This window comes from Nicotiana tomentosiformis, chromosome 3, assembly GCF_000390325.3.
Source record: "Nicotiana tomentosiformis chromosome 3, ASM39032v3, whole genome shotgun sequence".
NCBI lineage: Eukaryota > Viridiplantae > Streptophyta > Magnoliopsida > Solanales > Solanaceae > Nicotiana > Nicotiana tomentosiformis.
In genome coordinates this window covers 141,480,592-141,499,219 of record NC_090814.1, presented here as the reverse complement: position 1 = coordinate 141,499,219, position 18,628 = coordinate 141,480,592, and the positions used below count along the sequence as shown (strand labels likewise).

At 35.8% G+C, this 18,628-nt stretch overlaps 1 protein-coding gene and 1 pseudogene across 1 annotated transcript; one reads left to right on the top strand and one right to left on the bottom strand.

The window, feature by feature from the left end:
• Positions 1 to 10,357: 10,357 nt before the first annotated feature.
• Positions 10,358 to 11,175, top strand: LOC138908593 (uncharacterized). The gene is made up of 2 exons (XM_070199271.1): positions 10,358 to 10,565; positions 10,721 to 11,175. The coding sequence occupies exons 1-2, from the start codon at positions 10,358 to 10,360 to the stop codon at positions 11,173 to 11,175; spliced, it is 663 nt and encodes a 220-aa protein (XP_070055372.1).
• A 2,112-nt stretch (positions 11,176 to 13,287) lies between these two features.
• On the bottom strand, positions 13,288 to 17,332 carry LOC104095012 (uncharacterized; annotated as a pseudogene).
• Positions 17,333 to 18,628: the final 1,296 nt, after the last annotated feature.

Here is an 18,628-nt window from a genome sequence, read left to right as displayed (position 1 = left end):
AGTCGTACATTCTCCTTTTAGATTGTTCCTTTCCAAGTTTTGTTTTCCTGTATGTTCCTAATTTGTTGTCTTTTTCACAACTGGAATAGCAGCAAAAACATGAACAAGTAATCCACTCAATGGTTGGTGAATGTTGTGGTGCATAATTCTAAATCTTAATCTTAATAAAAGAAACAAATTTGGTTTTCGTTAGTGGTAATAAACAATTGGCTGATTATACGTAAATGACGAGGTTATGAAATATTAGCCACATAAAGTTGGGAATAACCAAATTGTTGGATTCTCTTAATATCTAGGTCAGTATATCTTTCGGCAGTTTGGACAAGATATCAGTAAATATTTTTTAAAAATGGAGCACTTGAAGCAATCGCTGCCCATAGCTCCCAATTAACACACGACATGACATATGGTGACACACTTTGCACTTTAATCTAAAAAAATCATAAGCTTAATATGTTGAACATACTGAAAATATTCTTAGGATCGTCACTCGTGTCTGAGAACCTCATCAAGAATAGAATGAGAATGTTAAAATTAATTGTTATTTTATTAGAGGCGAATCTAGCATTTCTAGTATATGGGTGCACTACTAAGAAAAGAAGGAAAAATGCATTATATGAGAATTGATCCTTATTTCTTTTGATAAATAACTCAACCTTCAACCAAGTGCATTATTCAATATTTTTGAAGCATGAGTTCCAACAGTTAATATTATATCAATTTTAAAAAATATATACATAAAATATCTTATTTTGCGGAGAGCACGTGCCCCATAATCTTCCCTATGAATTCGCCCATACTTTAATATAAAAAGAAGGAAGTATTACTTAACATCTTCTCTAATAATATGAAGGATAGACATCAAGATCAGAAGTAGTTTGTATTAAAGGTGGAATTTATAAGCAGGCAAAGCAAGTGGTAGCTGGCCAAATTGTTGGAGAAGCATAGTGCAGCGCAAGATATGTAGTACTAATACTTGTAGTTAGGTCACCTCCCAATTTGCTCTCACGAGTTTACATTTACAAAGGCAAGGTTCGTGCACTTGGAATTGGGGATAAAAACCGTTGACTGCCTTATTTTCATTTGAACTTCTTATGGCATGCCAAAGTTGACACACTCCACCACGTGGATATTATTTTATATTTTTATAGTAGTATATTAATTATGATCCCTCTAAAACAACTTCCTGGGATATACCAAAGACGTCATATTTTTTATATACAATATCTTTCATTTTTATATGCTACTATTTCTATTAAATAAATCTTTTAAGAGGCAAAATAGTATCTTTTCTGAAGTTAAAAACTCATGTTTTGTATAGTCATTACTTGCAGAGTTGCAGTTTGTTCTCTTCGTCCTATAACTGTATAGTTTTTGCTTACTATGATTAAATAAGTACCTTACTATCATGCCACCTTCCTTTTGGAGGATAGGAAAAGATATATTTGCATCTCATAGATACCAGTAGCTGCGATGATTAAAGCACTTTGGGGTAATCTGCTAATCTTGCTTAACAGACTATGAAAAGGCAAAATCAAATAAAATGGGATTACTCTTTGATTTTATTCGTTCAGTGGACACGCCACAAAGAATTATAGTCGTTAATTAAACAAAACAAAAAAAAAAACAATTACGAAACGAGAAATTAGCGATTAGTCTATGAGGCCTAACCGAATGGCAAACGTCATTATGTTCGACACGCTATACAATAAGACCACACGTGACCAAATCAAACAACCTTTGCTTTCTTTAGTGAATTTAATTAAAACCATAATCATCTCACATTTGGTACTATCAAGTATCAACTACCGTCTCATCAATTGCCTTTTTTTACTTCTTTTTCCTTTTTGGGTGGAAAGCAATCTGACACCCGGTATTGAGAATATAACAATAAAAAAGAGTTTTAACAAAAAATGTATAAACTCAAAAGCAATCACATTCTTGGCTACCGAAAAGAATTACGGGTAAATTTCACAAATTGTTATATAACAATGATTTTTTTCACTAAAGTCATATAAATTTGTTTTCTCACACAAAAATTATAAAACTTTCATTACCTTACACAAAAATCATAGTGGTATATATATATGTATATATATAGTAAATGCAATTAGTTTCTGCCTGCCGATTAATTTTATATTTTTCCCTTAAAATAGGAATGACCCAACCCAGCCTGACCCAATACCCATATACGTAAATTAAAATAATACTAAAAGTGAATTCTTTCTCATAAGTGGAATGCAAAAAAATAAAAAAAATAAAATAAAATAAAAGGTATAATTAGAGAGCACTTGAAATAAAAATGCAATCAGTTTGTATAAAAATTTTGAAAATAAAAATAAAAGATAGAAGTATCATGTTTTGAAGGATTTACTATTCACTTTTAGTATTATTTTAATTTTTATATATGAGTATTGGGTCGGGTGAGCCATGTCGGGTTGGCCCATCCCTATTTTAATTGGATTACTATTTATTAGATTGAAAATAAAAAAATAGTACTGAACAATTATATTTTCCAGTCACTATAATTTTTGTGTGAGTTAGTAAAAGTTTTAAGATTTTTGTGTTTAAAAATATAGTTATATGACTTTGGTGAAAAAAAGTCATAATTAAATAATATTTGTGTGAAAAAATAAAATTATATAACTTTAGTGAAAAAAAGTCATAGCTATATGAGCATTTGTGAAATTTACCCAAAAGATTACCCATGTGGATTCAAAAGAACCATGCGTCTCTCTCATAAGAATTAGATCTAAGGACCACGTTGTATAATGCCAAGAAAAACTAAGTGTAAATAAGAATTCAAATGAGTCCAAACGTCGTGACATTCTTCTCTTTTTCTCCAACACAGTGTATGATATCCATTTTGGAGCCCGATTAATCTGAACTCGCATCTGAAAATTTTGAGGTTATAACGCTTTTCACCAAAAGCTACTTTATTTCCAAGCCTCGAATCCGAACTCTCCGATAAAACATAGAGGAATACTTATCACTACATCACAATCTTTAATGGCCATAAGATTCAATTATTAGTAATTATAAGTTAAATTCAATTGCCAGAAAAGAAATATTACTCTTTTCAATTTTCATTGTGTCAAATATTGAAAAATGAAATATAAACTCTTATTTATTTATTTATTTTTTTTCTTATCCTTTTGTTGAAGTTAGGTGCCCTTGGTTTTGAAGGAGTCTCAACCAAATTTATTAGGCAGAAAAAAGAGAGCATGAATTGGGTCCTAAATTGATTCTTTGAATACAGATAATTCCTTTCATGAAATTAAGTGAGCATTGAAATTCTGTTGAAATATGAAGGACCAAAATACTTGCAGGCCTTGTCCATTTGGGCCATAAAGCCTAATAAATGGAAACTGGCCCATTGCTAGGGTGACCCATTTTATGTCAGTAGAATGAATAAATAATATTTCCTAGCGTCCGAAATCACCAGCCATCCTTGTTCATAGTGGTTGGGGATTTCTCTCCACCTACTTGATCAAGGGTTCAAGGCTAGGTAACAACAACACAAACAAACAACAAATAATAAGGTATTCTAAAATACCTTTTTTTTATAAATTAAAAAAAGAAAAGAAATTTGACTTCGTTATATCGCAATTCTTTTTGTTTTTTGATCCATTTGTTGTGATTAGAAATTTGACTTCGTTATATCGCACTTCTTTTTGATTTTTGATCCATTTGTTGTGATTATTATGAATAACTAATTTTTGCACGCTTTTAATTCTCCGACAAAAAAAAAACTAACTTTTGGACTGTTTTAACTATTTTAGTTGTTTCTCTTTGAGTTTATTTGTGCATTTTTATGTGAATTCCTTAATAAAAAAAGTGCCAAAAATATTTTTTACCTTTTATTTGTATATTTTAGTTTGAATTTTTAAATTATACTCCTATATACCAAAAAGATTTTCTTTCTACTTGTATACTGTCTTTAGGACTAAATAAGACTATAATTTCATTAGTGGGAAAAGGGATTGGGCTAGTATATTTTAATTAAAATTGAGCCAAAATTGGTCCACAATTTGAGCCCAATTCGGCCATACCCGGTCCAATAAATGGCGCCTGCCAAGACCTGGTAAAAAACGACATACTTTCATGATTAAACTATGTTGTTTCATTAAGTGAAACAAAGATCCAATCTCAACCCTTCAATTCTCAAGATCCAACGGTCCCGATTTAATATCCTATAAGATATATCATGCCTTTTAAATCAGATTTTTGGCCATTTTTCACATAACACAAACCCTAGCCCCCTTTCTTCTCTCCCCTTTCTCTCAGCCGCTGTCGAGGGCAGTGGTCCAAATGCCCTAAACAATTTCATCATATCCTCGTATCTTTCTCCTCTTTCCAAATCCGTGACTCAAATCCTCAGAATCGTCACCAATCTCCACGAATTTGGCCTAATTCGAAACCCTAACAACCCTTTTTTCTTTAAATTCGTGAAGATTGAGTCATCTTACCCTCCCTAATGTTCACATACATGACAGAGCTAAATAGAGACTATCTTTTGATATTGTCTTGACCCAAAACTCCGGCGAGTTTTTTTCCGGCAAGCACCACTGCCCGAAAATCGCCTAAAATCACCATGACACCTCTGTCTTGGCCTATCTTGTGACTCAAAGCACGAGTTTCTCGTTGATGATGTCGTGATTGACCGTTGGCTCGTCGGAAATCACTGTCACGATTCACCAATTAGAAAATCGTACTCGACGTTTACCTCGTTGCTCGATTTGGCATCCAGTGTCTATGTTAGGTATAATCGTCATCCCTTTGTTTAATTTTTAATTTAGTAGCAGTAGTTTAGTTCCTAATTTTTATTTTTATTTTTATTTCTGTGTTTTTATCAATCGCTGCTAATTAGAGTTTCAAGTTAGCATGATTGATTATTTAAGTCATCTTTGTTTACCTAGTTGTTTAACAATTTATTTATCGATCGAGATAGTTAAGTGTAGTTGAATAGTCATTTGGTTAGTGGTTTGTTTAAGTTGATATAGTTGTTGTTCGATAGCTTACCAATGTTCATTTAAGTTATGTTTTAGGTTGTGTTTCCTAATTTCAATTGTCATTTCTGTTAGTTGCATAAATCAAACTTATTTAATCTAGTTCATTGGATATTTAGTTTAGTTCCAATTGAAGTCTTTTTGTTGCTTTGTCAATTTCATGATTGGATTAGGTTTGAGTATTTGAGTTTGTGTTGATAACAATCCATAACACCATATCTTTTGGGGTAAAAAGAGGTGTGACAACTGTGGCGACTCCGCTGGGGAAATCCAGAATTCAAGCTTGTACATGATGACTTTTATTTTGGCTTTATTAATTTGTATACACTGTGTTTTATTTTGGCCTAATGTGCTACTTGTCTGCTTTTAACCGCTTTGATATTGTTGAACGTACACATAAATTGTCTTCTCACGCACCCGCTCTAAGTCTTCTTGAAATTAAAATTGGGCATTTGCTTGACATAGCCTGCTTTCTTTGAGATAGCCGAGGTGCTTGCCATCCTCTGAAGAATTTTAGTCACACATGTTTTAGGCGGGAAGCACCACCAGCTAAGCCGGAAAGCAATGTTACCGGTACGTTGACCCTTCTCGGCTCGAGTTGTCCGTTCGAGTAAGCTTGTCTAGATACCTTCTCAACCAGGATTTAAACCTAGAAGAACAAACCTCATGGCGAATATCCCTAGTAGGTTCGCTTTAATACCATTATGTTCATGTTATGTGCTGCATGTTACATTATTTAGGAGGCTTGCATGTCGACCGCCTTTAGAATTGATCAGTTCAATGATGAAAGAGTTAAAAAATAAAAATAAAAAGGCATTCTCTCGATTTCAGTACAAATGTCCGTCATTCTAGAAACATTGATGTGGTCTAGTGCGTATGTTTTTTAAAGATTAATTTTCATCAAAGGTAAAAAGAGAAAACATAGTCGGTTTCATTGAACTACGCGGGTTTGATTCTCACTACCCGGTGAGATATGTAGGCAACTTCCATCACGTTCGACCCATATTTTTCAGGAAAAAAAAGAAGCATAAAAATTACGCATATGCATAAAAAATTTGAAAAAATAAAAATTACTATTTTTGGTCATCTTTTACTGTTTTACCTCATATCCCAGTGCTTTTGCCAAGACAACCTTAAAATCTTCCTCGAAAGTGCTAAAGAGCCCTTTTTTTTTGTAAAAATAGCTACTTAGACCATTCTTGTTCACCTTTTACCGTTTTGCCCTTATGTCCGACCACTTTTGCCGAGACAACTTTAAACCTACTACGGAAGTTCCGGAAGGCTGTTTTCGCAAAAATAGCTATCTTATCTAGTTTTGTCCCGCCGATTTGCCGAGACAGCCTTAAAATGATACTCGGAAGTGCTGAATGGTCGTTTTCGTAAAATAGCTACTTTGTCCATCTTTTTTTACCTTTTACCATTTTGCCCTTATGTCCGGCCATTTTTGCTGAGACAACTTTAAATCTTCTACGGAAGTACCAAAAGGCTGTTTTCGCAAAATAGCCATCTTATCTAGTTTTGTCCGGTCATTTTGACGAGACAGCCTTAAGCCTTCCACGGAAGTACTGAAGGGCTATTTTCATAAAAATGGTCATTTTATCTAGTTGTCTGGTCATATTTGCCGAGACAACTTTTGAACCTCTCTCGGGAATACTGTAGGGTTGTTTTCTTAAAAATAATCGTTTTATTTATTTTTTCTACTTGTTATTATTTTGTTCCATTTTGGTCGTTTTGCCGAGACAACCTTTAAACCTTTTATGAAAGTATTAAAGGATCATTTTCGTAATAATAGCCATGTTGTCTATTTTTATCTACCTTTATCATTTTGCCTTTGTGTCCAACCATTTCTACCGAGGCGGCTTTAAAAGCTTTTCTCGAAAGAATCAAAAAGGTTATTTCCGTAATAATATCCATTTTTGCCCCTTTACCATGTTTTTCTTGACACGACCATTTTTATTAAGACCCTGTTCAGAAATAGTGGAGGACAATCTTTGTAATAATAGGTATCCTGATTTTTACGAACTATACGCGCTCGATTCCTGACCCTATGCAAGATTCCTAGGCATCCCTTCTATGGTTCGGTGGCCCGTCCAAATCGATCAAGTCTTACCATTTTGGTCACAATTAACAAATCTTTCGAAATTGTATCATCTCCCAATGAGAGTGTCCGCTCAATTTCAGTAAACCTTCACTTCAAAACATGGTAAGGGTCGGTTACTTAAGTCCTATTTCTAAATTTTCATGAGTCAAATCTAGGGTATCAACGATTTTTATATTTCTAAGTTTCCTTAGGTCTTAACCTCATGTTCTTCCATTCAGGTGCAATATGGACACAATGAGAAGAAGATTTGACAAAAATCCAAAAGATGACGATCCCCTAGAGATTTGGCTTGTGCATAAAACACCCTGGTTGTTGAGGCAATGGTGGAAAAATATTGGCATTTGTGAGCAAGAAAAGATAAAGGACCATCTGGGTCACTTTGTGAACATTATGGAGATCAACCTAAGGAGGGACTTAATCGAGGCGTTGGTGCATTTCTGGGATCCTAATAACAATGTATTAATGGTTTTGAATTGACTCTCTCTTTGGAGAAGTTAGCTTGATATGCAAGGTTAGACGATGAGCTTTGAAAGAAGAGACCTCTGGCCCCAAGGGATATCACTGACAGTAAGTTCCTTGAGCAGATGACAATCAGCCAAAATAAAATAGCAAGTGTAGAACGATGGCACGTTCAATTGGGTTTCTTGTACGAGAGGTATGGGTGTCCAGGTGGATTTTCAAATCATGGTAAATAACTTGATAATAAAATTGGATACAATGCTTGGCAAAGTCATGGGTGGAAAGCATTCCTAGTGGTATTTCTAGGGATGATGGTTTTCCCGAGGCATAACAAAATTATTGATATCAGATTATCTGGCATAGCCACCGCTTTATTGTGTGAAAAGGATGTCACTATCATTCTTATGGTATTGTCAGATATTTACCGTGCTCTAACCAAATGCCAGGAAGGAGAAGATTTCTTTTAGGGATATAACATCATACTCCAAGTATCGTTTTTAGAGCACCTTCTCCGTCGTCCCGTACGGGTAAACTTTAGCGTCCGTTAAAGCAGCAATGAGCTTGAAGATAGGTTTAAAGATTTGACCAAATATAGTAGCTTCCTCAACGATGTTGAAGCACGGAGAGGGCATCTTCATAACGTGGCTAATTCTAAAATCACATGGAAATACCACTGGTTCTCACCAAAAGAGGTCATATATAGGTCTTACCACTATTTATTTTTATTGGTCTTAAGGGGTTTCAGTCGTATGTGCCTACGAGAGCCCTATGCCAGTTAGGTCGAAAACATGTAGTGCCCACAGTAGAGCATATGCAGAGCTTAATATGGGAGGTAACATCCAAGGATCCAGTTCATGAGGCTTATGCTCGACAGGTTTGGGATGAAAATAAGGTGCTCAAATTTCACACTGTTGTAGAAGATCGGGATCGAAGAGAGATAGACCCTGCATATTTTGAATGGTTCTATGACCAAGATGCTTTTAGATCTAGGCAAGAGACAGTTCTGAAGAGCACAGTAGAATGGGAGACTGAAATCAGAACAAGAGTAGGGCAGGTCATAGAGGAAATAACAAGAGACTATGAATCCATCGGAGCTCTACGTAGGGATATAAGTATCATCAACGTGAATAGGGATTTGTAGTACCCTGAGTTTGAAGAGGAGAAAATCAGATTAACACATGAGGTTCAAGCACTTCAAGTATAACTTCGGCAAGTGAGAATAGGGGTTGCTGCTCAGCAACATGCAGCCATTCCAAAGCACGAAGAAATATATTACAACCTTATCATCCACAATCTAAGGGCTCGGGCTAGGGTTGCAGAATCAAGTAAGAACCAGCTAGAGAATGATCTAGCAAGGATCCAGGACTAGCTGAATATAGTGTTACAATGCGAGGCAGATATATCGGACATAGCCAACAACCATGAGCGACATATCCAATTCTTAAGTTAGAGCCAAGAGCATGTTAGAAGTAGGGTCTATAAAGTGGCTATTTATACCGCCCGATGGGTGTGTGAGTTGTAAGGGTTTGACTCGAGAGCAATTTGTTAAGTAGCACCCAACTCCGCACGCCACATTTCCACAAACTTGAAGCGCATATAACATGATATGGGAGGGCAGACGCAGGAATGAGCACCTCGACTACACTGATACTGGTGGATTCTTCTGCAGGGATCAGAGTCTCCTTTTAGTTGTAGTCTCTTTTGATCGTTCATTTATTGTCATCAAGTATGTAGGAGTGTTTTGGTATTTTGAGTCTTGTTATTTTGCCTTTTATTTGTAAAAGTTTGTTTGGGGTCGAGTCCGGTCTTGTTTAAATGTTTATCTTTTTAAGTTGTATCTTTATGTAATTTTTGTTTTTGAGCCTTGTATCAAAAAGAAAAAAAAGAGAAGAAACAATCCGAAATTCAATGAAAAAGATTTTGTTTTAGAAAAATTCGAAAATGAACCCATTCATACAACGACATGATACGTAGGCAACCCCAAAAGGTTCGATCAAAATATTTTTCAATAATACCAAAATAAGGGATGAAGATAAAAAGGTATAAAAAAGAAGAACAAAAGAGCGTCAATAAACAACAACCTTATAAGACGGAATGAAACATGAAACTTTCCCAAAGCATATTAGAAATGGTGATATTGTTATGAGCGTGGCATAATACGTGTAATTAATATCTGTAAAAATTTTAACCATAACACGTTTGTTGTCTCTTATTTAGTAAGCTTAAGGTGGTTGGTTTGTGGTGAAACTAGCAACACATCATTACTTTACCTAATCTAAGAGAAAGGTAGCAATGACTAACAATGATAAAAATGAGGTGGCTAGTGATGACCCTCAGGGTCAATCAGTTGAGCAAGAGTCGGAGGAATTAAGAAGATTGAAATAACAATTATCTTATGTGTATAAGGTTGGGTCTCCGGTCATCCTCCGCCTCAGGGTCCCTTAGAGGGAAATTCCACAATACCCTTGGCTACCCAACCACCGCTCCCTGAAACGAGCGATCACATTATACCTACGGAGTATATGCCAAACTATAGCTTCCCCGTCGCCCCTGGTACCTTTAATGTGCGACCTCTTGCCGCACCAGTTAGGAACATCCCTCTTGTCATGCCTGGCGCGCCACCAAATCCTGTGACGAGGCCAAACATCGAGCTACTATATCGTGCTTATGATGGCAAATACTACTCTTCAGATATGGCTTTCAAGGTTTCTACTCCACACAAATAAACCCACGGTATGAGTCGCCTGCTGAAGATTAAAAGGCTGTCAAGACGGGAGAGCCAGATGAGATGGCCAGGAAAGTGAAAAGTCTTGAGCAGAATATAAAGAACATACAAGGACTAGGTAATCACAAAAGTGTCTCATTCAGCGATTTGTGCATGTTTCCTCACATCCATTTACCCAGGGTCAAGACACCAAAATTTGAGAAATATGATGAATACGGTGACCCTATCACCCACTTGAAAAGGTACTGTGACCAACTGAGAGGCGCAGGAGGTAAAGACGAGTTGTTGATGGTTTATTTTGGGGAGAGTCTGGTGGGAGTACCCTCTAAATGGTTCATTGACCAAGATATCTCTCACTGGCATGTTTGGATGACATGGCCCAAGCCTTTGTCAAACAATTCTAATACAATATTGATATTGCGCCAGACCGCAATTCCCTCTCAAATATGAAGAAGAAACCGACTGAAAGTTTCAGGGAATATGCCATTAAGTGGAAAGAGCAAGCATCTAGAGTTAAGCCACCCATGGACGACCACGAGTTGATCATTGTCTTTTTTCAAGCTCAAGAGCCTGACTATTTTCAAAATATGATGTCTGCAATGGGCAGACCTTTTGCTGAAGTAATCAAGATAGGAGAAATGGTCGAGAATGGCCTCATGATGGGCCGAATTATAAGTCAAGAGGCTCTCAAAGCAGCCATCCAAGCAATCCAGAATAAGTCATACAACCTTGCTAACCAAAAGAAGAAAGATGAAGAGACCATGCTGACATCAGGGTCGAAAGTAGGTCAAAAGAGAGCATCTCAGCAATATAGGCACTCCCATCAAGTTTCCTATGGTTCTCCACATCACTACTATCCACCCACGGATCCTCACACTTAGTTGCTCTGCATCACGCATCATTCAATGCTCAGTCTTATGCCAAACCATCCAATCAGCAACAAATACGGTCCCCAGATCCCAAAGACCTTCGCCCGCGACAAAAAAACTCTCAATCACCCTACAACTGTCGTCTAAAATAGGAGTATGAAAGGGAATCGAAGTAGAGGGACGATTTCATGCCAATCACAGAATCCTACACAAGTTTATTTGAAAGGTTGAAACATTATGGCATGATTGAGCCGCTATAAGGGTATGTTCTTGATCCATATGCAAAAGGTTTTGACCTTGTTGTACGGTACATGTACCATTCTAATGTCCAGGGGCATAACACTGGGGATTTTCGGGCTTTGCAAAAAGAAATAGAAATGTTGAGTCAAGAAGGGATTATTGCGGTCCAAGATAATGGCACCCTAAACGTCATGATCAAGCATGCATTGTTAGGATGATTTACAATGATAAAGAATATGGGGACAGTTTGGTGAAAAATGTCAAGAACATGTCCACTGAATGTAAGGCAATCAAAATTGTTGAAGGTCCTGCTGATGTGCAAAATCGTAGCTAAGATGATGAGCTTGATAATTCGAAAGCCACTCCCTTCCTTGTCGGTAAGGAGTCTTGGTAACTTATTTTATGATGAGCTTGATTATTTTGAGGTTCTGATCTAGATGTTGTTTGCTTGTCCTGTCATCAAACCTCTCTATTCTTTAATCAATAAAATGCAACTTTTCGCTTTGTGTTATTTTAATCCATTGTGTATGGTTCTTTTGCATATATAGCTCTTTTCATGCAGAGTTTTCGGCTAGATTTTAGAAAGCATGCCCAATCTTGAATTGAATTAAGAAAAAACTCTTGCACGATATATAAGAGGTTGAAGAACTTTGATGATAAGCATGTGTCACATGGAACCAAAACAGTCATCTCCGTAGAGGTTAAAGATGTTTATTTCGAACCTATCCTTAATACCGGCTTAAGGATAATTGAAAGTTTTGAAGTCTGGTTGGACTAATATATGTAAGGCTTTTTGCCATGTCCTGCATAATCCAATCATATCAGGGAAGATGATCCAAATCCCAAAGAAGGTGCATCCGGGGAATTTAAAATGGATTAGATGGTATTGAAGTGCATCCTTCCACATATGGACAAAGACCAACAGAAAGTGGCTCCAAATTGTCAAAGGTCACTTGTTGCGAACAAGATATTGACTACGGAGCTATACAACTAACAAAACCAAGAAGACAGTCATGTCCATCAATACCGTACTGGGAGGCCCTTTTTTTACTACCCAAACACTTTATACCATTCGTTACCCCGTTTGAGCATACTTCATTTTTCTTTAACCCCCCTTTTTTGGAATCAAGTATAGAATAAAAAAAAAGAAGAATCGAAGATCCATGACACTAGAAAATAAGAGCTAGGACAATTTGATTATAAAAAATAACAACACCAACCCAGTATAATCCCATTAGTGAGGTCTGGGGATGGTAGTGTGTACGCATACCTTACCCCTACCCTGGGATAGAGAGACTATTTTCGATAGACTCCCGGCTCCCTCCACTACAAAAAAAATAGTGTTTAGCGATAGATGTATTCCGTCGCTAAACCACTATTTTTCGTCGCTACAGTTGTTTAGCGACAGATTCAAGTTTGTCTCTAAAATGCTCGTGGCTAGGCTCATAGCGATGAAAAATACCAAACCGTCGCAGAATTAGCGACGGAATATATATGTAGCAAAGTTTAGCGATGGAAATAATCGTCGCTATATTGCTTGTTTCTGTCGCTATTTTGACGACTTTTGTCGCTACAATACAGAACAAAATTCGTCGTTTGTTCTTACTAGCGACGAAATCGTCCGTCGCTAGTGGTGTTATAACTAATTCTCCCTGCTTTTTGCAACAAAAACCTTTTGTCGCCAATTCGTTGCAAGATTTAATTTTGCGCAGTAATTTTAGCTACAGAAAGTATCAGTCGCTAATTTATTTTTAATCTATTGCTATTTTTTTAAAATTCTTTTTATTTATTATTTTAAATACACTCTGTTCAAGAATATTACATTAAAGCTATTTAATACACTTAATAAAAAGTCACTGATATTAATATAAATTAACCATATATTCAACAAGGTCCAAAATATATAGCATAATGCATATAACGGTATCGTTAAGTACAAAAACTCCACAAGGACCAACATTAAAGTCCAAACAAAATAGGCTAACTATGCGAGGCTGGAGAGTTACGGTCATCATCAGAACCCAATGCATGAACCTCATCAATGTTAGCAGCAGTAGAAGATGTAGGAACTGTAGGTGCCATATCTGATAGGTGGTTGGTAAGATCATCATTTGGTTGATGCGAGGGTAAGGAAACTAATTCGCTTACCCGCTCAACGATTACAAGAACTATATGATCTATTAGTGCAGGAATCCATCGCATCACTAACTCATCCAGATTCCTTGTCGATGTTGATTGAGCATTTGGAGGTGTTGCTAACGATGTAGCATCAGATCCAAAAGAGTCATGAAGATTTGGCCCGTAGTAGCATTTTGCTTGAGATCCAAGACCATATACTCTTCTTTTCTTTTCTCCTCTCGTGGCTTGATAACATGCTATACACTGATCAATATCAGATTGAGTCTGTATTTGTTGTTGTAATATCTCCTGATATTTTTCCTGTAGAAGAGTTAATAATTAGTGAAAATGAAATAGAAAGACTAAAGAATATTGAGCATTCAATTTACAAAATAAAAAAATATATGAAAGTAAAGCCAAAAAAATTATTTAAAAAGTTATCTTACATGTACTATTCGGGATTTCTCAACAACAAAAGATTTTTCATCATTACCATGTGTATGGATGTGTAAATGCAACTCACTTGGTGTTGGATCTCGACCATTTTTAACAGCCTATACAAAAGTTATTCAATTAAGAAGATTTGCAAAAAAATGTCTGTAAAAATGAGATTGGAAATAACACAAAGGAAATACTAGTCTTTGTTGATCCATAATAACAACTATAGCCAACTATTTTTGCCTCATATTTCATTCTGAAGAAACATAGCATCTAGAAATTTTCAATTATATATGTGGTAATGTAGCATTCATGTACTGCCAATTATATATGTTGTAATGTAGCATTCATGAGAAAGCTATTGACTAGCCAACCTAACTTGAACAATGACTTAATACCTTTATAGCATACTAATAAAAGAAAGACACTTCACAATGAATCATAAAATTTACGGGAATAGCAACTGAATGTGTTAGCCGCCACATTGGTAACAATTGCTGGGAAAAAGCTTTGAATTCCTAATTGACAAAGGAAGTTTAATAGGCTAGATTATATAAGCCGAATCAATTTTGAGTGGAATGGTGCTCACTTAAGCATATTATCTTCAGATAATAAGAAACCATTCTACTCCCATTCAAATAATAAACAACCATTCATACATACAACCATTCATACAATGTAGAGTCTGCCACCTCAAAAGCATCACATAAGTGACATCCCAAACATTCTTGACAACATTCAGAAGTCAAAATAGGAAGATAAATTGACCTGAAGAAACAGAACACCGAAAAGATAAAACAACAATCAGAACAAATTGCATTATCACCAACGCGTAATAATTGTTTCCCTTTTTTACTCGCACTAGGTCTTTCCCCTAGACTGTGTTTCCAAAGGCATTTTCAGGCATGTTTAACTGCCTTTGAGAAAGAGTTCAACCGATCCGAGACGAGATAGAAATATTTTCATGCTACATCTGAGTAGGCTCATATAGTGCATAATCCCCCCAGATAATATTTAAAGGTGTGACTTGTTGGTCAGAGCAAGATTGAACAGTTGAGATCAGGACAAGATATTCAGAACATCCAATTCACTAGGCAGGCATAGTGCTTCCCGTAACTCAAAATGCAGGTAACTAAACCTTACGAGAGTTTTCCAAGCATGATGTTCCTTAAGTGACACCTTAGAAATTTAAATGCCCATGGAGTGCTATTTAGACATAGAAAATATGAAAAAGCAAAGGCAGGAATGGAGAATCTTTCTAAAACAATCAAAAAACATTATCTTTTTTCAGTGACTACCCAATTGTTTAGACTCAGAAGCAGCACAAGGAGAGTTCTATGTTCAGATACCTTCAAAAATTTTGGGATCTGAAGTATTGCCTTGGAGATATGATACATCATCATCAGATAACTGTAGCCCATCCAACTGAGCAAACTTATTCAACATACAACCGACAATACTATAAGCAACCATACTAGTACCATCAGAAGCTTCCTGAATAAGAAGATACTGATTTCTACTCAAATTTGAATTACTATTTCACTGATGACTTTGCTCTTTTCAGGATACATATGAGACATTCTTCTCCATTGAGTACCTTCATGCGGTATCGTTCAAATTTCCTTGACTATTCCTTAGTCATTTAGTTTGTTTTTTTTTTTGGAATTGTCTAGTGTTGTTTTACATTTCTTTAGCTATTCTTGCATGTAATAGTACTACTAGCAAGCACCTAAAAGTTCTGGGGCTTTCTATAAATGCATGTTCCTTGGTCAATATTATTTGATGGCATAACAATGGTGTGCTAAAGGCCAAGTTCAGGGGGAGTTGATAGCATTACAGGTTCTCGGGTTGGTAAAGTGGCATCTAGTGATTAACCAGCTATCGTACTAGATAATTCAGCAGGTGTGAAGGCTAACGGTGTGGATGTTATGGGGCAAGAATATGTTGGTGTTTTGGCATTAGAGGATAAAGCTACTACAGGGTATAAGGAAGTGAATTTAGAAGCTAAAGAACAACTGTTAATGTTGTTGTAACAGTTCCAGTTATAGCAGCTCTTTATAGGGTTGCTAACGACTTGAAGGTTGCTACAGTTGTGTTAGATCAAGGTTCAGCTGGTATTTCTAAGATTCCAATTGCTGCACAAAAAGCTGATGAAGCTAGGCATCAAGCATCTAATGGACAAGGGCAAACTAGTGTACATAAGTTAACAGAGGAGGAGGAGAAAGGAACTGGGCAGGTGCTTGACTTCTCAGGAAAATCTGGTGCAGCCCAGCAAATATTTTTCAAAAATAAATTCTCAAACCATAATTTCAAGCACAAAATATTAAAAATAGAACAAGAGACAATCTGCAGCTCACAACTTCAGGTAACCTACTTAAATGAGATTCATTTTCGAATTAGAGCAAACTTAAATGAGATTTTCAGATATTTTATATACACTTACAAGTCTCTTGCGATGCTCCCCAACACTGATAGAGCCACATGTGTGAGTCCCAGTGGAAGCTCCGCTCCAGGTATAATGATTTTTTGCATTTATTTCTGATTTTTCAACACACTTGGGATCTTTCCAAAGTCTCATCCAATTTTGCCACACATTATTTAGAATAAAGTCCGGTTGTACCCCATTTGATTTTAGTTTGCTAACAAAATCACTGTATCTTTTTGCAGCCCTACGCTCCCACTGGTTCCGCACAACACTATCAATTGAAGAATCCCAGTAGAATGCCTTCTGAAATAATTTTATAAAGTAATAACATTAATAAGTTACATATAAAAGTTAATATACTTTCTAAATCCAATTATGATGGATTATACCTTGAATTCTCCAAAATAAATTTTTTTATCTCATCTGAGACGCTTTTCCAGTTGACTCCATTAGGATCAAGTTCATGCTTAAAAGACTTAGTTATACACTCAGAGCATTCATATGAAGGCTCTAACCTGAACAAATTAGAAGACATTATTTAAAAGCATATCATATATCAATAAAAATATACCAAAAGTAATAGTACAAGTATGGACTAATCCTGTAGGAGAAATAATAAGAAGCGCCCGCTGCCAGCGGGTACTGCTACACTCAGTTTCGCCTATTATGTTGCTTTGAGAAGATGTACCCTTGCCTATTGTGTTGCTCTGATTAGGGGTATTTGGAGATGGTTCCAAATTAATAGTTGGGGTACTACCATGGCCTGATGTTTGATTAGGTGGCGTACAACTAGGACCTAATGTTTGAACTTGATTGATGTGATTCGGTACACCTAAGGAACTCGTACCACCTTGTTGAGGACTAATTGTGGGAATGGGAACAGTAGGCATATTTTCACGAGTAGTAAAATTACTCCTAACTGAAGATTTACCTACACGGCATGTGCTACCTCGAGGCATATCTACAAAATAAATAAATAAAAGAAGGATATGAAATAATGCATATCTAAATAACATATGGCTTATGAAGATTCAAAATAAAATGTTCTGCTAAAGACAATATCAGAAAGGCACTATTAAATTGATACAAAGAGACATAACACAATAAAAAAAATACATGCACTATCCAATGCTTGAACTACTCACTGAATTGTTGAATTTGATAACTTCTTTAGACCAAAATACAATGATCTTTGCTCCAATTAATTCTGAATTTAGACAGATTAATCAGGTAACAAGATTAAGTTGATAATAAATACTATTCTACTCCTACAAAAAAAGAGTCAGACTAATATAAAAAGAGGCAGAACACAACGTAAGCTAGAAGAGTACTATACCATTTAGATTGCTACAAACGTGATATTCGATTTGATTCTCTATAGATTATACTATAAAATGGATACATAACTTATAACATACCGCACAGATTACTAGAAAAATAAAACTCAATAAAAATATAGTAGTGCATTTTTATCAACACACTAGTCACCATCTGTTTCTTCTTCAATCTCTTCCTCATCATCCTCCTCATTTTCATCCTCAGTTTCATACTCGTCTTCTGAAGATTCTTCTTCGAATTCTTGATGCTCTATCAATAATCCATCATCAATGGGTTCAACCATTTTAATTACATCCCCATTTAGATCATGTAAGATTATATTCTCATCAGTGGTGAAATTCATATCTATCAAATGGACTTCAACTTCTTCTACTTGGCACGGAAGATTCGGCTCTAGAGTTGATGTTATTGCCTCATCAGGAAGTTCAATAACATCCCTAGGTTTAATTTTCAAAACAGCTATCCAGTCATCATTGTCATATAACACACTTGAGTTGTTTGCATCACAAGAATAAAAGGTTCGTACTTTCTAAAACAACGGTGATGACTCACATCGACTAATTTGTATTGATTATGCTCCTTGACACCAACATTCATAGTTGGATCAAATCATTCACACTTAGAATAATACAATTTGCTTTAAAGGTTCTTCGCGGTTTTCACTTGTATAATCTCTTGTATCCGTCCATAATAGTCACCAATATTTGGATCCGAGATACAAACTCCACTATTAATTATTGATCTTGTACTACCATAACATTCCGTGTGAAATTTGTATCCATTAACAAAATACACCGGATAACATTTTGCGCTTATTAATGGTCCATGAACAAGACTATGCAAGAATTGGTTCTCAATGTGGTTGCATCGAACCTATTTCAAAAAAATTATAAGACTTAGTTAAAT

What these genes read in the sequence shown, in the direction of transcription:
- LOC138908593 (XM_070199271.1), top strand. Translation starts at nt 10,358, where the DNA reads ATGGCCAGGAAAGTGAAAAGTCTTGAGCAGAATATAAAGAACATACAA. An exon ending in CCAACTGAGAGGCGCAGGAG is followed by an intron (nt 10,566 to 10,720) that starts GTAAAGACGAGT and finishes ATATTGCGCCAG; the next exon opens with ACCGCAATTCCCTCTCAAAT.